This window comes from Alosa sapidissima, chromosome 9 (assembly GCF_018492685.1).
Source record: "Alosa sapidissima isolate fAloSap1 chromosome 9, fAloSap1.pri, whole genome shotgun sequence".
Lineage (NCBI taxonomy): Eukaryota > Metazoa > Chordata > Actinopteri > Clupeiformes > Clupeidae > Alosa > Alosa sapidissima.
This window is the reverse complement of record NC_055965.1, coordinates 10,252,216-10,273,530: the sequence shown is the minus strand read 5'-3', so window position 1 is coordinate 10,273,530 and position 21,315 is coordinate 10,252,216. Positions and strand designations below refer to the sequence as shown.

Genomic DNA, 21,315 nt, shown 5'->3' with positions numbered 1-21,315 from the left:
GCCATTTGTAACATGGTTGTGACTCAGGTTTTTTTGTGTTATTGTATAGAGCGCTTTGAGCCCTCCGTTCTCTACAAAAAAAAAAAAAAAAAAAAAAAACACTAAATGCAGTCAGTTCTTTTTACAATTCCAGCTGCCTTCTTGCATGAAGCATTTTGATTACATTCTAATTGTAGTGCATTCAAGTGTGTGTTTTTTTTTTAAGAAAAAAAAAAAAAAAAAAAAGACATCGCCAACAACGCCAAGTGACTGCTCTTGTAACCACGGAGACATGGGATAAATAAGGATACATCTTGTCAATGTAACATATAATAACAAATGGCATATGGTGAGTAGATACTCCATAATCTGCTATAGATTTGGGATTGATGGTTTGTCATTTCACTGTGTGCGGAGTGTAGACAACACAGGACACGACACGTGCCCATCTCAAACATTTTTTTTTTTTCCCGCACTCATATGATTTGATACATATGATTCATTGTATCATACAGCAATATATACAATTATATACATATCTGTATACAAAAAAAAGGATATGCCTGGTCTATGCTATTGTTGTCAATAAAGCAGGCAGTCTTTTGTTTAAGTCTTGTACGTGTGAGTCCTCATTAAAAGCAGTCAGTCTTCAGCCACTTTTCACTAACGTAGAGACTGGGTGCGAGTTCAGCTGGATGAGGTGAATTTGAGGAGTGTTGGGAGGTTGTGGTCTACACATCTCCGACAGGACCATGGCTGCAGTTCTTCTGGTTTTTGTTGTTGTTGTTGTTGTTGTTGTTGTTCCCAGCCATGTTGGGTAGGGGGCGCACCTGAGCGCTGCTGTGGGCAGTGCCAGGGTTGGACTGGGCTGGGGTTGGGAGGGCCGACTGACCCGGCGGGGTGGCTGGCGGACTGAGCGGCTTGTCGCTCTGCGAGTCGCTCTCGGAGACGCCGTCCGAGTGGGGGAGAGGGGACAGGACGGAGGTGCTGGATGGCCGGCGGCGCTTACAGGTGGGCTGGACACGGTACTGCAGCGGGAGGGGGCCGTTCTGGAAGGGACGGGGCAATTAGGGCCGCTTCAGAAAAACATTTACAACAAAAACACTATGCAAAAAATATCCACAGCAAAAAAATAAATTCATTTAAAAAAAAAATCTAAAGAAAATACAAAATCTGTGTCAAAATATTCATAGAAATAGTCTCCACACTTGAGAGATTTGCCACAAAACCATCACAGAAAAAAAATTGACTTAAGTAATTTAGTCAAAATGGCATCTAAAAATGAACATCCACTGAACAGGCTGACAGGATGCTTCAGTGCACCCATGTCATTATTCTGCAGAAACAATTCTCATTCAGAGCTGATCTAATTTGCTTGGGTACGAAGGCTGTAAGATCTCTTACTTGTCTCCACGTGTAGATGTAGGCAATGTCCATTAGTGTGTAATAGTCTTTGAGGAGCTCATCTTCATACAAAACTTCAATCTGATGGAGCAGGAGAGGAGAGGTGCATCAATGTCAGGCCAAACAGCACAAACACTCGTCTCATGCAGACCATTATGATAGAGCTCACGCACTCCCCCACACAATTACTCACTTCAGTTAAAGACACCATTTAATTTGTGCCAATTAATTCTTAATTGCTTTTCAATTAGGCCTAACCATAAAAGAGGAGTCAAGAAATCCTATTTGGAGGAGATGCAATCAACATTGACTGAATCATTAGGCTTCGACATGGATGAATGGCGTTAATTAAGCGCAGACTGTAAAGAGCTTTTAAGAGCCCATTTATTCATGTTATGTCTAACCATTAAATATTTTCAACAAGACACTCGACAGGTCACACAGCGATGGTTTGCAACACTGCAGTTCTGCGATGGCATATATACGGTGGCTCCCTTCCCTTCCACATCAATGTCCATGACAGAAGCAAGTAATTAACCACCCATTAGAAAACATAGAGAGGTACAACGTTGAATGACCCTTCACCTGTTCTTGTGCAGACATGTTGTCAAAAGCCTTCAAATTGCTATTAAAATCAACATTCAAGGCTACTTGTCCTGAAAAAATGGGTGTTTTGTTTACAAGCTCTTAACAGTAAAAACAAATGTGTTTTCATTTTCCTGAAATACGCAACTCTGCATCTACACAGCATAAAATAACATAACATGCATGGATGGACTACCTCACAGTCAAGCCCTTGCCAGTTGCCTCATAGTATAGTGATCAAGACATTTTTGTGACTACCAAGTTCAAATCTAGCTGTAATGGCAGAACTAGATACGCTCCATAGCAGCTGCGTTGAGGTGGAGAGGGTATGGGTGGTGATATGGGTGGAGGAGGTGGAGCTCAAATGACGTTACCCTGTATGTGCTGGGAATGTCCATCTTGCTTCTCAGGAACTTGACTAGGTGGGTGACCGTCATGGCTGCCGGGCAACGCAGGAAACGTTTGCTGTTGGTCTGGAGGGAAAGAGAATGGCCAATGACATAAAACATGGAGCTTACCAACACAAAATCTGTGACAGTCTGATGACTAGTTCCACATTTAAACAGCCATAAGCGGAAATGCTTACCATTTCTCCATCTGAGTCTTTTGTATCTGATGATTTGAGATCATTGCTGAGAAACAATTGAAAAGGTAAATGAATATATAAAATCACAGCCTTTAACCATCTTCATTTTAAAAGGAGAAATCTGGTGATTTTTCACATAGATCTCCGTTTTGCAAGGTCACCGAGTATTGTCGGTACGAAAAGAAAACTAAAACAATCGGTTTTACCTAGCTCGAGGGGCTAGTTCCAGTAGCTAACGCATCCAGGCAGCTACGGCGCTACACTGTGGCGGCATATCCGTGAGCCCCCATGCTCATGCCCTTAGAGTGTAGCGCTGTAGCTGCCTGGCAGCTTTAGCTGTTGGAACTAGCAACTCAAGCTAGGTAAAACCGATTGTTTTCATACCGACAGTACTTGGTGACCTCAAGAAACAGATCTATGTGAAAAATTGCATTTAAGCATTTTTAAGTATAAGTATATATACTCTTTTGATCCCGTGAGGGAAATTGGGTCTCTGCATTTATCCCAATACGTGAATTAGTGAAACACACAGAGCACACAGTGTACACACAGTGAGGTGAAGCACACACTAATCCCGGAGCAGTGAGCTGCCTGCATCAACAGCAGTGAGGGGTTAGGTGCCTTGCTCAAGGGCACTTCAGCCGTGCCTACTGGTCGGGGTTCGAACCAGCAACCCTCCGCCTTTACGGATGCATTTACATAACTTCCAACACAGCCACTTCAACACATCTGATTAAATTGTGTGTGTGAGAATCCCTTTTAAATTTGCTATACAATCAAACATTACTAAAACACAAAATCATGTAGCCTACATCTTTGAAGCCATCTCATCTTCATGGGACTTTGCAGACCACGGGGTAAGATAGCTGTGTTTAGCTAAAAAGCTACCAGTGATTACAATGCTCTTCCTACCTGTTTTTCCTGTGGAACTGTATGGAGAGGCTGATGATCTCATCCTCTGCGATGATGCTCTTCTCCTTTTCCCTCACTCCCCCATTTCTAGTGTCTAATCCTGGGACACAACACACACACAAACGCACACAAGTACATGTGCACACACACACACACACACACACACACACACACACACAGATGGAGAGGGTTGAATGCCTTGGCTTCACATGAAGATACTCTTAAAAGTTTACAAGCTCACATTCTTGCTTGCAAGTGCTGTTCCTTCATAATTTCTGTTTCCACACAAACCAAGATTTGTCAGGCTCGATTGCTGTCTTGTTAAGAAACACATGCTTCCACAGAGACAGTCCAAGCATGTTTCTTTTTAACATCTGTGTGAGCTGAAATCTATCCTACCACAGTGCAGTCTCATGGGGCAAGATGAGACTATGGGGCATTTGTCTGGAGTACATGCAGACTAAGGAAGCCACTCATTCAAAGTGTAGTATTTTCAGTGTTGTTGAAAATCGATATGGAGAAGGCTTGCTATCAATCTCAAACCCACTTATATCTTCACATTAGCTCTCTAATGTCCATCTCTTCAGCACTGATTTATGACTCAGCTTTGCCTTATAAGGCATCAACTCGATTTCAAAGGTTTGAACACATTCGACACACATGTACCGGTATATGTCTATATTGTACATTGTGTCAGGCTGTAATAAACTAGATATACAGTAGGGCGACTCATCTGCACTTTTCATCAGAATCTGGAAAAGCAGGGTGTGTGAGCTAACCATTTGCAGCTGGGTGACCTGCATAGAAGTCTCGTCTTCTTTTCATCTCATCTGCAAGAGAGAGAGAGACAGAAAGAGAGCGAGAAAGAGACAGAAAGAGAGAGAGAGAGAGAGAGAGAGAGTGAAATTGGAACTGTGTTAGAGACAGGTTTATGCACAATCATCTGTGGACGAGCAGCCACTCCCCTAACTTTTCTTATACACATCTACATCAAAGTTGACCTCTGCAAGAAACACAGAATCCAATTGCCTCTATACACTAAACACTGGCACCTACATAAATGTAATTCAGCTCATTTTCTGAGAAAAATGTGATTATGATATCATAACTAACATCAAGTTCAGTTAATCCCTTTTCACCAGCAGCATCTACTGCTCATGAACATGCACCCAGCATGAAGCACTGTAGCTGCCTGGCTGCAGCAACTCTTAACTGTTTTCAGGGTTTTTTTTCTTCGTACCGACAGTACTCAGTGACCTTGAGAAGCAGATCTATGTGAAAAAAACGCCAGAATTCCCCTTTAACAAGAGTGCAGCCCCGCAAGTAAGCACCTAACATGATCTAGATGCCTCTACTACATGGCTTTTCAACTGATTGGGACCAAGGTATCACCATTCTGATTAACAAAATCAACCTGAGGACCACTGCTCCAACAGTGAAATTACACTACCGAATGCATGGTCAGGGACCACCTGCAGTGCGTTCAGGGTAGGGGTGTAACGGTACACAAAAACCATGGTTCTGTGTGTACCTCGGTTTGGAAGTCAATTGGTGGTTTGGTTGATTTTCGGCACGGTTAGCCTGAAGGTACTGCAAGCCTAACATTCACTGACAATATGGCTGATGCTCAACGGGAATAGTATTTTGAAAAGGTGTCAAATGGTTTTTGACGTTCATTGACTAAACTGACATATGGTCCCCCACTTAATATGTTCAAAACCTGGTTCAAATGCAAAAAAGCCTAATGTTGATTACTGTTAAAGTACGTATACCTTTACACCCCTACGTTACAGACCACTGGCTGAAAACCCCTGATCTATTAGATAATGGGGCCTCGTAAAGAAACTAATGTAAAGCCTCACCTTTAAATAGTCCTGGAACAAGCTTGTAAACTATGTCCTGGAGGGCTTGGTCTGACCTGCAGAGGCACATATATCCATACATTTAAAATATGTAGGGTACCAAGACTATGCAACACAATATAAGTTATGTAGACAGCATACACAAGAGAAGAAAAACTGAGCATGATACCAGTTAAACAAATCAGCATGCCTGTTCATAACGGCAACAAGAGAAGAAGGAATAGTATAAAGCTTTGCTTGTTCTACATACATCAGTATGGTGTCCAAAGAAATGCACATAAGTATCCATTAATTACAAAACATTCAGGAATATCCACTTAGACCGATATCTCAGACACATTCACATGCAATACACAAGTTCACAGAATCCTGGGTGAGATTACCAACCTGATACTGAGCTGTGTGGGCCTCTTTTGTCCTTGGCCATCACACTGTGGACAGTAGTTGTTTCTCTCCAGGAAAGAAACAATACAGCTCTTGCAGTCTGCACATGGAGCAAATGTTTATTACTGCACACTGTATTGGTACTCCACAATGTTCACAATATCTATCTAGCCCTGCTGCTAGAGCATTTACAACTATTACCACTGGTGTCCATCCATCTGGTGACATTTACAGTTACCTGGAGATGATTCTGCATCGCCTACACTAACCTCACAGGGTAAAAGAGAGTATGAACACTGATATGCTGATAAACACCAATGTGCTATAGATGTGCATGGCTACATATGTTTAAACATTGAGTCAAGTGATTTCCTGTGAAGGCATGACGTTAACAATGTATAGCTGATCATAGAACATCAGATGTGTGTATGTTTGAGTTAAACGGCGGACTTACATGAATGCAGACACTCTACAATGGTGGTGGCATCAATGAAATATCCCACGCAGAGTGGACATATCAGGTTTGGATTTAAATCCGTAATTTTGATTCTTTTGGTTTTATGCATGTTATCCTGCCGGTAGGATCTAGAATAGGTGAAATAAGGCGTCATATTAACATACAATAGCAATGAAGATACAGACAGAGAAAAGCCTTAGCACGTTAATTGTCCCACTCCAGTAAGTGCGCCTCTATTATATATTGGGAATTGTAAAAAGAACGAAAAATATACGTTAGAGGGCTCTGTCTGAAAATTAAAAGAGATAAACACGGCATGTCATTTAACCATCAAAACAGTAGGCTTAGCGAAGCTGACTAGTTAGCCGTAGCTAAATTGACCTACGGGGAGAAGACAAACGTTTAACGTATAATTTCACAAAACAAAAAGGCTGCAACATAAGGTTTGCGTGAACACTGTCACGACACAATACACATATGAAACAAAAGAGAGATGTGATGGAATAACTGAATCCAACGCGGCCATCTTAAACTTCACTGGCTGGCTAGTCGTATCGGGATCCTAAAACAGAAAGTAGCGTAGCCCTATGAGCACAAGCCCATGGATTTTGCACTTCTGCAAGATTACGTCTAATCAACAAAGAAAACCGAAAACGCCTAACCCTCATACACCCGCACCCACTTAAGATCCTACCTGTTTTGGCATAAAAAATGCACTTTCTTGACACGAATGAGCCTGAAGCATGAGGCTATCCTTTGTGACTATTACCGCAGCGGCGCCAGAATACACAGTTCTTTCTTACGCACATCTAGCCTACAAGACGACCTGCCCAGTCTAGTCACGTGGTATTGTTTCCATCGTCACGACATCCCCTCTTAACCATGCATCTGGCCAGACATTCTATAATATAATATAATATAATATAATATAATACTACATAATACAATATAAATTGACATGTTTTAGTTTGTAGTAAATGTTGAATATGTATTAGTAATGTGTGATGTGATCATAAATGTGTGGTAGGCTACTTTTCGAGATTTTCAAGTTTATTCTGTGTGAATGGAAGGGGGTATGCACAATGTAAACATGTCAAAGAGCAGTGTTGTTTATCACAAAAGAGAGGCTGCACAAAATAGGTGGGAAGTGAACTTTTTCTGTCTGCTCTGCATTATATAGTGAAATATCCTTTTTAATCAGATTTCATTTCGATGACTGTCCCCTGGTCAACAAAATTATGACCCCACCCTCCTTGGTAGCTGATTGATTCAGCGCATCTGAACAAGTAATGCACGCAACAAGAGCAACAGACACGGCAGTTCTGCTGTTCACCAGTTGTAGGTGCGCTTCAGCGCAGAATGTACCGTGGACGCCATCTTGGGGAGATCCCGAAGCTGGTGACAACTATATGAAGCTCATCAAAATGGGATTATTAAACTTCTAAAAAACATTTTCTTTTTTGTTTTTTCTGGAACTGCAACAGAGAGTAGGCGTTTTGTTCAGCGGCAGTTTGTTTGCCTGCGAAGACTCAACCGTGGCTGCAGTCAAGCCTGCTTGTAACGTTGGTTAGATGGCCGGCTAGCTAGCTACGCTAGCCATCTATGCCAGCTGGTCTGTGCGCCGCTCCGGACTGATCCGTGGCCTGCAGCAGAGGAAGGGTGGTGACGGCGCAAAATGCAATCCCGTTAATTTTCTCCAGGAACCCTCTTTTTCTCCAGGAAATTGCTACTGGGACAACTTGCATATCCGATAATGAACTTATAGATTGCCAAGTACCTGTCATCTTCAATTTTGCTGTCCATTTCGTATCCAGCTACAGATTAGCTGGCTTGCTAGCTGACTTGCTAGCTCTCTTGCTGTCTGCGTTGCCTAATATTCACTTGAAGAGACATGTCATCCAATTGTACGAGCACAGGGCCGGTGAGCGCCAGCAAAACGAAGACGAAAAAGAAACATTTTATTGGACAGAAAGTAAAACTTTTCCGTGCAAGCGAACCCATTCTCAGCGTTCTAATGTGGGGTGTCAACCATACGGTAAATAATGGCAGCTGACTTGCATCCTACATTCGTTATTGCTAATGTTTGCTAGTCAGAAACTAGACATCTAACGTTAGACAGACTAACGTCAGTTAGCCAACTGCAAGCTACTGTTACTGGAAAAAAATCTTATGTTTAATGTTATGTTGCAAACATTAGAATACATGCATTTATCAGCATTTAATGACATGTATAACGCTATTTTATGTTATTACAGTTGTGTGTTGAAAACTTCTCAGGTTCGATATGTGTGCTAACGCAAGCTAACGTAAAAGTATCTGAACTAATGGCACAGACAAGTTAGATCTCAGTGTTTCGAAACAGCCACTTCTCGAATAAGAAACTGGCGGCTTAGGTGTCAGTCTGGACAGATATATAAATACTCTTCGTTGGCAAGGGCATTGGAAATGTCTTGCGAGCGCGACTTGCACGACTTAACGCCTGGCATGTCATTGCTACGGTCTCAGAGGAGTGTAGTGGTGTGTCTCGTGCGTCTTAGGTTGAAAGGGGTGTGACTCGATTTGCGGTCCATTGTTTGTAGTGCTCGGCACTGATATCTGCGCCGTTTTCGTTTGTTTTTAATAATCTAGCCTAATTACACATAAACCTTACATTGAATAATACTAAAATACAGCACGTTTTAAAATACACCAACAGTAAAAATGCAAGGAACTCGTGCATTTAATGATATCGGTCTTTTCCCTCCATCAGACCCGTAGACTGCTCGTTTAGTGAGACCACTGAAAGCGCTGTAGGAGCTTTTAGTATCCCATGCACGGCTCAAGCAGTGTACTTCCTCATGGTCTATAACTCTGCTTTAGTTGCACAAACGGGCAGGTGAAACACATCAACCAGCGCCTAGAATTCTAAACCGCTTTTGTATACACAATGATGTAACTGCCACATAACAAACCTTACTGTCAGAATGTTAGATGGTTATGCTTATGCAGGGAAAAACCTGAGTCATATGAGAGAGACACCAACAACTTGTCATGACTACATTTTAGCAGTCTTGTTTTTGCTGATCTAGACAGTAATAACTGAAAGAAGAGCTGAGTGCATTACCATGCACCTAATAATGTTTACAGTCACTTAATGTTCAGGAGGTTTCGGGAGGTTTTTTTTTGTCATCATCTGCTATGAACCGTAACATGTGAATTAGCTGATAAACACTTTTCTTTAAAGGTTAGGCTGTTCACAAACATATTAAAATCATATCAGTTTTGTTTTCTGAGGAAGTTCAGGAATGGGCTAGGCCTATATTAAAATGATCGGTCTCCATGCTTGCAATGTCACCTAGAAAAGCAGAACGGAAGCAGGCTATTTTCCTCAGATTCATGCACAAGTTGATGAGAAAAGGATTGGCAAAAAAAAGCATTTGAATAACTTATTTCCTTCATAACATTCACAACATCATGATGTTTATCAGTTAGTCAAATAAGGAAGTGTTGTTCTAAGATCCTGGCCAACCTGCATTACCTGTGCTACATCAATAAGATGGACCCAGATGATTGGCAGCACTCAGGCTATCTGGTTGCATTGATCAGTAGTGTTGTCACGATGCCAATATTATGACTTAAAATGAAATTATTTTTGTGACTGATTACCAATATGACTTTTTTTTATCAAAACCTGATTAAAAAAAAAAACATTAAATATCACATTGGGGTGAAACCTGACGCCAGTCCTGTTTTATTGTGGTTTATCACACTCTCAATAACACTTTGCTGAATCAAAAAGGCACTTTGAAGCTTGGAAAAAGGGGTAGGCTAGGCTACGTTTGTATTTGAAAATCTCTTTGTGTGGGTTTCTAGTCCATCTCAAACTCATCGAAGGGGGGTATTGGTGCTTAGAGATTGAGGGCCAGCCTTAGTAAGGTGACTTACTAGAGTCTGATGCTTGGGCTGGTGTTGAACATTTGTGTTTCAAGTGGATCTTTCTATAACTGGTTTCCTTTCAATGGAGCTTAGGCTCGGGTCCATTTGGGTGTTTTTTGTTTTCATGTTTTTACTTATTCATTAATTGATTTCTGCCTACGCTCCTAGCATGCATGATTACAGTTTTTTATCACAAATCTAATGACTGTTTTGGAAAATCATGGCCTATCAGATTCACATTGAGCACAGTGTACCTAGATGCAGTCAATAACTGTGAAACTGTGTGTCTGTTCTCCACTGAATCAATTCACCCATTTCTCCATGTCTGTGTTGCAGATCAACGAGCTGAGCAATGTCCCTGTCCCAGTTATGCTAATGCCTGATGATTTTAAAGCCTACAGCAAGATCAAAGTGGACAACCACCTATTTAACAAGTATGTATCAAGGCCCTTCACTAGTCACTCACATGTGTGTCTTACGTAAAGCATGCCCTCTTTGACGTCTGTATGTGTCTTCACAACATTCCTGTCTTCTGCAGGGAAAACCTGCCGAGCCGCTTCAAATTCAAGGAGTATTGTCCCATGGTGTTTCGTAATCTGAGGGAACGCTTCGGCATAGATGACCAGGACTACCAGGTGAGGAGAGATGTCTGGCCTGCCGAAGCTTTTGGTGGGATGCATTTAGTGTGTCTGCTCTCTAGGACCCTTACGGAATGGCAATCAACTCCAGCCGTTAACTCACCACTGGATGTTGGCCAGGATTGTATTTATCAGTGATTTATTTCCTCAGCCAAGTAGGGCCGCAGTCATTAAGCTCCTCTAAGTATTAGGAGCCATTTGTCATTCCTTAATCTGGATAAAGTTGTTAATTGCCCACTTGGAACTTTCTGTGTGGGTGTGTGTGTGTGTGTGGGGGGGGGGGGGGGGGGTTCCATCCACACGGCCGTCACCTCTGAAATGTCTTGATTCGTGTAGGAGTCCCCCACCCCTCTCCACCCCATTACTATAAAACTTCTGCGTGTTCATTCCCCATTGTTTTATAATGATGGTCCTGCATACCCATAGCCACTCCATTTGTGCTTTTCCCAAATCTGTTAGCACTCTTTCGTCTGGCCTTTCCCCCAGTTGCTATTTTGAAGTAGCTACCTGAGAGTCATGTAGTGCTGCTGTATCATTGGCTGCATATTGGTTCGGTTTCAATCCTACGCCCTCACTGCCACCGTCTGGATTCTACTTCTCTGATGAAGACTCTTCTGTGTTTTCTCTTTTTCCTTTTCATATTGTCTTCCTCATCTAATCTCAACTCTGGCTGTTCAGCTCAGTTCAGTTTTATTTATATGGTGTTTAATCACATAAGATAATACGTCTCAAGCAGTGGCGGACCGTGCGTTCAGTGGTCAGAGGCCTTCAATGATGACTATTTTTTGACAAAAAATAATAATAGGGGGATGTTCCGGGGGGGGATACCCCCTGAAGATTTTTTTTGCATTTCAGCGTTAAAATGTGCAATTTCACAGCATTTCACGGTGGGGGGAAAAGTTTTCTCTTTCTCACGCAAATCTGTGTAGGCCTACCACTCTAGAATCTTCGTTAGACAAACAATTAATGTTCCGAGCTGAATTCCACATTGCTTAGATCTTTATTAGCTGAATTCCGCATTGCTTAGATCTTTATTAGGCGAATAGCACCTGACCATCATCCTTATCAGCAGCAAAGTGAATAGGCTACTAGGCTAGGCTACTTATTTATCACCCATATTCATTAATCTGCTGCCTACTACTGTCTGGTGAAGACGTGCAATTTAGTGCGCTCAAGTATGGGTTTGTGCAGACTATTTTGAAATATTTAGGCTATCGGTTGCCTAACTACGTTCATGACTTGCACGCACATAACTGCCACAGGTCTACAATGATGTGTTCATTTAATAGTTTAATCTGACATCAGCAAACTTGCTTCAGACTGTTTGTAGGGCTCTCCTACTTAGCTGTAGCTTTAACGTTAACGTTACAGTGCAACTGTTTTAGGTTGTGCTGCTGCTCTGATTACTCAAAAGCTAATGTGGAACTACAGTAGGCTATCCTACAATGTTTGCCAAACGTATTTGGGTCATTTCACGTCAGTTCAACCAGGGCCCACGCACTTAGGTCTTCTGAAGGCTTAACCAGAACCCAGCCAAAAACTCCAATAAAATTTGTATCAACTTTGAGGGACAGCTATGACCATGCAGGATTATCCAGACCAAACGTGACGATTTTGCTACATACTATTCCTATTTATGTACCAGCATGCAAAATTTGAGCCTCCTACATGGTTTAGTTCTTGCGCTGTGGGCTTGTGAACTTTGACCAAAAAAAGAGCCCGAACAAAATCGACACCCCCCTCCCCCTTTAAAACTGGCTGTATCTTGGAAAGTATTGATCTTACATAAGAGTAATTTTACAGTGTGTCTCCTGGGTAACATAGGTACACCTGGTCATTTTTTCAGAATTTTTTGAGACCTAAGTGCGTGGGCCCTGGTTGAATTGACGTGGAATGACCCATTTATGAGAAAGTGTCTCAACAGAAAATGCTAAGAAAATTTCTCAGCACACCACCATGATATTAAACATAAAAGTCAGAAAATGTATTGCCCTATGCTGCTACTACTGCTTGTTGCTTATTTCATAATGTCTGATGGCCACGCCATTGATTTCACTAATAATGTCCACAAAACACAGATATATAAATAGTCAGACTATAGCAGGGCAGGAAACCAAGGCAAATGACAATTTTCACATAGATGCCGATCCAGAAAACTTCACCAAAGCCACATCAACTCACACACAACTTCAAGCTAGCATACAATCTAGTAGTAACCAAGCACTGCGGTTTGCAAGCAGCACAAAAACACTTTTTATAAAGAAAAGGGCCAGATTACAAGCATGTACTGTATTACAAGTCTATGTTATCAAATAAACATGAAACAAAACTTACCAATTCCTGCATAGGCTACTGACCAGCTACGTGCAGAGCTAGCTGACATTATGTGCATCTTGCTAACATGTAGTCCAGTTGACACTGTAACTTTACATGATATAATTTTGCTTAATGGAGGCTTATCAATATATATTTTTTAAACAAAAACGGTCAATATACTGTCCATAGCTATAACCAAAGCCATGCCAGTGTGACATGTACTTTTCCAGTGAATGTCAGTCTGACTGACAGAAGATGCTCACGAAGTTCCTCAAGTCAAATAGATAGCGTCAAAATTCGTGATGAACGGTTCCGGGTATTCTTTTAGAACATTGCAGGCCCAGCTGCAGTCAGACCTGCCTTCCTCGCCATAATAGGTCGATTTGATTGGCTAATCAGTCAGATGTAGCCATCAATCTACCCGAATCCAAACATATGATTTCTAATGGTTGCTTAGGTACCGAAAACGCAGTGATTCCTTGTTCACACAATCTGTCAATCAAATATAGCGGACAGCGGTAGGATATGTTTAGCCTAGTCAAGAACGATCGGGAAGGACAAGAATAAGCAAATAATAAATGGTAAAGTAAAATGTTAATAAAGACACTATTATTTTTCATTCGTTTGAAAATAGTTAGGCCTTCAGAGAAGGCCTTGAAGGCCCTGACGGTCCACCACTGGTCTCAAGGCACTTTACAGCTCAAACAGCCCAAACCTCAACTTGGCATCCTTTTTTATCAGGCGCTCGTCTTCTCATACATACATACATACATACATACATACATACATACATACATCCATACATCCATACATCCATTCACTTCTTTTTCTCCCTTGTTTCCTCTGCTGTGTTCCCCATGCACCGACTGCCTCTGATGCCCCGCTCTGTCTCTGATTGGTGCAGAACTCGTTGACGAGGAGTGCTCCCCTCAACAGTGACTCACAGGGCCGGTTCGGAAACCGCTTCTTGTCCACGTACGACCGGCACTTCGTCATCAAGACCGTCTCCAGCGAGGACATCGCCGAGATGCACAACATCCTCAAGAAATACCACCAGGTAAGAGACCACTGCTTGGCCCCTGTTTGTATCCCATGAATGACATTTTAGAAAGTACTGAAAATTTACAAACATTTTGCATAATTCAGTATGGAAATAACTCAGACAGCCCCTGCCCTTGAAAAACACTCAAGCATACATTATTCAGCAATTTTATAGCCTATATGTTTCCGCTGGGTTAGATGTATTGGGCATTTTTCTATGAGGTCTATCAGTGTATGTGGTTCTTCCTGGTCCTCATTGACTCTCCACTCTTCCGGATGCTCACAGTTCATCGTGGAATGTCACGGCAACACACTGCTCCCGCAGTTCTTAGGGATGTACCGGCTAACAGTTGATGGCGTGGAGACGTACATGGTGGTGACGCGCAACGTCTTCAGCCACCGGCTCACCGTGCATCGCAAATATGACCTGAAGGTACGCCTGATTGTTATGGCTCCACCTGGAGCCTATGTGGGCAGTGCACCACACCTGACCTAACTTGACATCACACCTGTCCTGTGCCATACAGGATGAACGGAATGTGTGTTGTCATTCCGTATGTATTGTGAAGAAGTCATTCCGTATGTATTGTGAAGAAGTCATTTACTACTATGTTATTTCATTTTTCTCAATATTCTAACGATGGTAACTGGTCTGGTCGTGCTAATGATAATCGTGTTCGCTACACTCTTTCATTCAAAAATTCATTCTCCCTGACAGTCAGCCCCTATATGGTGGAAAGTTCTGTGTTTTATGCTCAACGGTAAAAACCGAATAGCCTCCGTCAGTTTCTCTCTCTATTTTGTCCGTTCTTTTGTCCGTTAACTTCTAGCTTACGAATACAGACTAAACGGATCAAGGTGTCTATTTGCGTGTGAAAAGGGAGCGTAAACTGTGACAGTTGTGGGACAGTGACTGCGTATGAAGTCTTAGAGAGGAGCTGCCGTTGGCTGGGTCTCATGACGTCCTTAGCCTTTCATCCTCAACGTCAGCCCGTCAGATAAGGAAAGGTGCTTGGGGTGGGGTGGTGGTGGTGGGTGCAAGTGCTATTTCATTACATTTGTTTGTTTGCTCAGTTCAGTCTCATCACGTAGCCTGTGCTCGACTCCACCAAATCCAATTCGATTTCTGAGCAGTAATGAGTTTGTGTGGCCCTGGAGGGGAGCGCTTTTCTCCAATTTGTTTCTTTCTCATTCTTCAACAATGCATCACATTGGTGTCAAATGCTTCACAGAGTAGATTGTTTGGGTCAGCATTGTTGTTGACTTGTGCTGATGGACTCAAATCCTTTCTCTATCCACGGCTCGGACCTCCTGTATCAAATGATAAGGAGTTTATTTAAAGGGGGTAGTTGGAGATCATTTGAAGGGTTCAGATGCAAAAGCAGATTCCATTTTTGATGAATTTACAGAATATTTATATTATTTTTAACTTGATATCAGTGCAGTGTTTCCCACAGAATTGAATTCTATTTGTGGTGATAGGTTTGTAGGATTAACTTGAATGTAACAGTTTTTAACAAATTAGCGCACCGTGGTTATGATGCTAACCAGATTTAAGCACAGTTTAGCACAACCTGGAAAATAATCATTGTGTGGTGGTCAATGTTGATATTGTGGTGGGCCGCCACAAATAAGTCAATGTATGGGAAACACTGCAGTCAAACTGTTTTGTTGATTTGATTTAATTTACTTAAAAACTTCAAAACAAAAAATGGCAGTTTGATAGAAATGACCTGGAATTGACAATAAAACAACATGCACATTTTACACATTTGTAAAGATGGACTTTGCATCTGAACTCTTCATTTATTGGCTACCACTGATTTTGAAGTGCAGTATGTTGCTGTAAACATATCCGGCCATCTTGGAAATATTGTAACTGTCAACTGAAAACGTTTCTCTTATTTGTTTAGGGGTCTACAGTGTCCAGGGAAGCCAGTGACAAGGAAAAAGTAAGCCTTTACTTCAACCCACAACATGTCATACCACAACATGTTCAACTCTCAGGCAAAATTAGGTTGCCTATAAAGTCTAACTGAAAATCCTATCATATTGTAATATGCAGACTGATGAATGTATATCTATGACTACCTTTACATTTGAGATATCATATGTATTATATAAGAAATAAATATTTTTTTATTTAATTGAATTTAAATAACTTCTTCTCAGGCAAAGGACCTTCCAACATTCAAAGATAACGACTTCCTGAACGAAGGCCAGAAGCTCCAGATTGGCGATGACAACAAAAAGTTATTCCTGGACAAGTTAAAACGGGACGTAGAGGTATGAGTCATTCCATTTAGCTTCGTTAGCATAGCACCAGTCACTTCTCAGATTCATACTCCTCCTCCTCCATCCTCCTCCATCTCCCTGGGGATCTTTGACCCTGGTTCTCTCACTCTCATGTTAAACAAGCAAACCCAAACACCTCCGCTCCCCCCTCCTCCTCCAGACAGTGCATTGTGTTGTGACTCGCTGACTCATTTCTTCATTGTAGCTTGTAACATTTGACATTTGTTGTCTCACATCCAGGTAATAAAAGCATATCCATCCATATCCTCTTCATCCTCCTCCTACTTCTCCCTCCTCCTCCTTCTCCTCTTGTCAATCATCATTGTGTATTGTATTCAATCATATTCATACATCATATCCTACACATCTTTTTATTCCTTCTCTTTGTGTACCCTGACTGACTGACTCTTCTTTCCTCCCTCCATCTCTCTCTTTCTCTTTCCTCTCCCCCTCTCGCTCTTTCTCTCTCTCTCTCTCTCTCTCCCCCTTCCTCTCTGTCCCTCTCTCTCCCTTCCTCCCTCTCTCTCTGTCCCTCTCTCTCCCTTCCTCCCTCTCTCTCTTCCTCTCTCTCTTCCTCTCTCTTTCTTCCCCTTCATCTCTGTCCTTCTCTCCCTCTCCGCTCCTCCCTCTCTCGCTCTCTCCCTCCCTCTCTCTTAGTTCCTGGCCACGCTGAAGATCATGGACTACAGCCTGCTGGTGGGCATCCATGACGTGGAGAGGGCCGAGCAGGAAGAGATGGACGTGGAGGGCGCCGCCGGCGATGAGGACGACTACGATGCTGATGGCGGGCCCATGACCGGCTCGTTCGGCACCCCGCCCGACAGCCCCGGCAACCCTCTCAACTTCGGCGGCTTCTTCGGGCCCGGCGAGTTTGACCCGTCGGTGGACGTATACGCCATCAAGAGTCACGATGGTCAGTACAGAGGACCGTTAATGGGTGTATTTATACAGCATTTATACTAACTGATATATATATATATATATATATATATATATATATATATATATGGACTCCCTCTCGTTTATTTACTTTCTGTATATGTACATTATTACCCTGGAAATCCAGAGTTCTCGCGAGAGCACAATGGAATTGTCTCTGCGAGACACTCTGGCAATGAGCAATGATGCACGTTACTTTTACCCCTTGCATCCCGGGGAACCAGCTAAACTGATGAATACAGCGCTGCAAAGTTGGAGGACAGTACACATTGGCCGTAGTGTTATCCGATTGCGTCGAAGTCCGAAATCATTCAGAGTTAACATGGTCTAGTGTTATCCAATTGCGTGCAGTGATATTTTTAAATGCATGCTTGTTGCCGCCCCTCGAGTTGGGCCATTACATCGTTTGTGGCCAGACCCTTAATCTTTCTAGATTACCAGGGTCTGGATTTTCCAGGTTAGTAGATTATATGGACTTTACTCTGTATACTCCGACATGTTTGTTGTTCTGTATATTTTGATGATTCATTACTTTTTGTCAAATTTCACCTGCCCAAAATATGTAGCATACGTGATCTGACATGATTTTTTTGACTTGAGTTTCTCCTTTCTCTGCCTCAGGTGTGGTGAAGAAAGAAGTGTACTTTATGGCCATTATTGACATCCTCACACACTATGATGCGAAGAAGAAAGCTGCACATGCTGCCAAAACTGTGAAACATGGGGTGAGCCTCAACACATTCATAGTCTCTAGATGTATTTCTAGGTATTTTCTGTTGGTCTCTGCAGTAGATAAAGGAGTGAGTGGTGGGTGGGGAAAATGTTAATGGTTTTGTGGCCCTTGCATTTGTTCAGAGTAATTGTTAATTGCAGACTGAAACATAGTGTTGTCAGCAGCAGCACAGATTGCCTACAATATCTCCCCATCACTTAGTCATTATAATGCCAGCGTGAATGGTCCTTTAACCATTATTTTATCACTATAAAGCTAGCTTGAGTGGGCATTTGCCCATTACTTTGACTATTATAAAGCTGGTTTGAAGGGGCTTTGCTAGAATAATGAGAGCCACAACCCGAGTGCTTGGACTCTTGGCAGGGTTGCAAGGCTGAAGTTATCAGCTGCTGACTCAGATAGAACATGAATAACCAAATGAGCCAGAAAGTCTTGTTTGAAATGTCGATGGCCTGATTAGTCATTCATACTTTATGTAATTACATTTACATGGTTTGCCTGAAAACCGTGAAGGTGAACACTTAATCAAAAACGAAATAGTATGGCCAGATTTACGGCCAGCAATACGTTGATCCTTGTCAAATGTGTATGAAGTAATTTGACAAAATGGGGGCTTTGGAAAGGTTGTTTAGTTCGACTGTTGATTTGATTTTGTTATATTGCAATCACCATCGATTTTGTTATATTAAACTCTCATCCGAGAATGGAGAGAATGCATCCATACTAAAAGGCATCTGTGGGCGTCCCAAGGAAGTAGAAAGCTGTGAGCATGATAGTGTGGCGCCACCTCTGCCCTATTTATATCTAAAGCGTTGGGTGGCATCATGGGTGGCACCATGATTCATCAGCTGCTGAACTCTGCCGTTCCCTCGCGCCACTGAGCTGTTCATTTCCGTCTCCCACAGGCTGGCGCAGAGATCTCCACCGTGAACCCGGAACAATACTCCAAGCGGTTTTATGAGTTCATGTCCAACATCCTCTCCTAGATGACCTGCCCTCGCCACGCCACGCCACATCACATCACATCACACAACACCCCACCACACCACACCCACAGACCTGCAGCTGATTCCTTACAGTACTTTTGTAGACCTCCACACTTCTCTCTCTCTTTCTGTCTCTTTCCTTCTCTGTCTCTCTCTCTCTCGCTCTCTGTATCTCTGCTCTGTGTTATATCTCCGCATCTTTCTCTCCCATCTCAACGCCCCACAAAATCCTATTTCCTTTCAGTCTCCTAAAGGCATATAACACATACACACAGGAGCAAGGCTGTTACCACCACCACCACCACCACCCCCCTCTGCCCCTCCACAAGAACACCACAAGGGAGAGCAGGTTTGGGGGCGGGGGGGGGGGGGCGGGGTTGAAGACTGGACTGCCACTAATAGCAACGCTTCAGCTCCACCCCACCTCTCCACAGAAAAAAGCCCCCCAAACTTATTGTACTTGTCGCCCAGCGTCTCTTCAGCCTCTTTGTCTGGTATGAGGGATGGATAGGAACCGTGCCGAACGAAACAAAGACAAGAAGAAGAAAAAGAAAAAAGTGACTCCATTCCTCCTGCCCTTTCTCCCACACAATGTGCCCTCCCCATCTCCTTATCTCCAGACCTTTATTTTATTTCATTTTTTTTTTTTTTTACTTTTACGCCAGCACCTTCTTATTAATGCCTTGAAAGTGTGTTTTGGCTTCAGCTGTAAGAATCCTGTTATTATTGGCTACCCTTCTCTTTGTTTTGGTGTCTCTGTCCATGCGCTCATCTATATTTATTTCAGTTTTCTTTTGGTTGTTCTTTTTTTTTTTTTCCTTAAAAAAAAAAACCCAATACAATACACACACTCTTAAAACAGCACTCTGAGGACAAACCCAATACAATACACACACTCTTAAAACGGCACTCTGAGGACAAAGAAAGAGAAGAGAGTAAGCGAGAGGAGACACTTTGGAGCCCGTCAAATCTTGACAGTCCACCGCAAAAAAAAAAAAAAAAAAAGCAGAAATCTTGCAGTGGAACAACCTGACGGTGGTTTTTACACCTCCCTACTCGAGCCCCAGTTCAAACAGAAGAAACGCAAAAGATGAACTCGGAACATGTGCAAGGGAAACAAATTATGAACGCAGTGGCAAAAATGCATGTCTGTCAAACGGAGGCGACATCATGTGTCTACGTCAACACCAACACCAAAACCACTAATCTCTTTTAATGGACTTAAGTGTTTGAATGTTATGTTGCCATATATGTATGAAGTCAATTGTGTCTGTCAACTTGATGGAGGTCAGTTAACAAAAATGGATTAAGAAACCACATAAGAAAAAAAGGAATTTGAAAAAGCAAATATACTGGTTTTATTACCATGCGAATCATTTTTATATCTTGTTTACATTAATGTAGCATTTTTGTGTTTGTATACAGTATTGTTTTGTTACCAACATACGTTAGAAAAGGAAGTTACTTGAAAAATGATCCAGTGCATATTAAAGGGAGTTTTATTCTTTTTTTTATTTTCACGTTTGTTTTATAAAGAGTTGGTTTTACTGAAATTGTTGGTAACTAGACAAATGATGTTGTGAAATGTTGCCTGAAGAGAAAAAAAACCTCAAATGTTGTCAGTCAGTGCAAAGCCTGAGGAAAGGGTGTCAGAAATTGAAGTTTGTTGTCTTAAAAACTCATAACTAATGATTAATATGCCAGCACTAGAATGGACTCACCATCAACTCTCCGAACACACACAAGAGCTCTCAGTAAATGGTGAATTCTGAGTAAACTTTGTTGGGTCTTGTCTTGTTATCAGTTTTTTTCCATCACGCTGTGATGTTTTGAAGGAGTAAGTGGGATTCACGTACTCCATACAGACTAGTTGGTCAGTCTATCTCAATCACAAACATGACACTGTCGCCACCTGCCACTTGTCTGTCCTTACTGCTGAGGTTTACCAGAGGACCTCAAGATACAGAGTAAATGATTTTCTCTATAACAAAACTAAGAACTTTGCGTGAGTTTTCAGTAGATGTCCTTTTTTGCACGTGTCAGAAATGAAAAGGCATAGTAGGCAGTAGGCAGAGTGTGAGGACAGTTAGCAAGCCCCAGATGTTATTATGACCGCCGCGCAGCGAAGCGGCTCTGTAGCCCCCCCCGCTGGACTGGACCCCCCGAAAGGAGGGTAGGGCAGACACAGTTTTCTGGGAATATCTCGAGAACCGTAGGGTTTAGAAGGACCATTTTTTTTTGTATGTTGATCTCAAGGGGCCATGTCAACCCATTCCATAACCA

At 42.2% G+C, this 21,315-nt stretch overlaps 2 protein-coding genes across 2 annotated transcripts; one reads left to right on the top strand and one right to left on the bottom strand.

Annotated features, from left to right (window-relative positions):
- Positions 1-207: 207 nt before the first annotated feature.
- LOC121718541 (polycomb complex protein BMI-1-like) lies at positions 208-7,018 on the bottom strand. Its single transcript, XM_042103558.1, has 10 exons — positions 6,864-7,018; positions 6,167-6,297; positions 5,716-5,812; positions 5,329-5,384; positions 4,246-4,296; positions 3,467-3,566; positions 2,555-2,600; positions 2,343-2,441; positions 1,384-1,464; positions 208-1,028 (listed from the first exon to the last, which is right to left on the bottom strand). The coding sequence occupies exons 2-10, from the start codon at positions 6,276-6,278 to the stop codon at positions 711-713; spliced, it is 960 nt and encodes a 319-aa protein (XP_041959492.1). The 5' UTR covers positions 6,279-6,297; positions 6,864-7,018; the 3' UTR covers positions 208-710.
- A 465-nt stretch (positions 7,019-7,483) lies between these two features.
- LOC121718540 (phosphatidylinositol 5-phosphate 4-kinase type-2 beta) lies at positions 7,484-20,809 on the top strand. The gene is made up of 10 exons (XM_042103557.1): positions 7,484-8,204; positions 10,421-10,518; positions 10,623-10,719; positions 13,943-14,095; positions 14,366-14,512; positions 15,993-16,031; positions 16,252-16,365; positions 17,032-17,287; positions 17,935-18,038; positions 18,952-20,809. Exons 1-10 carry the CDS (start codon positions 8,061-8,063, stop codon positions 19,030-19,032), a joined length of 1,233 nt encoding a protein of 410 aa, XP_041959491.1. The 5' UTR covers positions 7,484-8,060; the 3' UTR covers positions 19,033-20,809.
- The last annotated feature ends 506 nt before the right edge of the window (positions 20,810-21,315 follow it).

Excerpts from the sequence above, each read along its gene's own strand:
- LOC121718541 (XM_042103558.1), bottom strand. The coding sequence starts at position 6,278 with ATGCATAAAACCAAAAGAATCAAAATTACGGATTTAAATCCAAACCTG. Across the intron at positions 3,567-4,245 it reads AGGTCACCCAGCTGCAAATG|GATTAGACACTAGAAATGGG; the intron begins GTTAGCTCACAC and ends GTTGTGTCCCAG. Across the intron at positions 2,442-2,554 it reads AAGACTCAGATGGAGAAATG|ACCAACAGCAAACGTTTCCT; the intron begins GTAAGCATTTCC and ends CTTTCCCTCCAG.
- LOC121718540 (XM_042103557.1), top strand. The coding sequence starts at position 8,061 with ATGTCATCCAATTGTACGAGCACAGGGCCGGTGAGCGCCAGCAAAACG. Across the intron at positions 14,513-15,992 it reads ATCGCAAATATGACCTGAAG|GGGTCTACAGTGTCCAGGGA; the intron begins GTACGCCTGATT and ends TTATTTGTTTAG. Across the intron at positions 18,039-18,951 it reads CCAAAACTGTGAAACATGGG|GCTGGCGCAGAGATCTCCAC; the intron begins GTGAGCCTCAAC and ends CGTCTCCCACAG.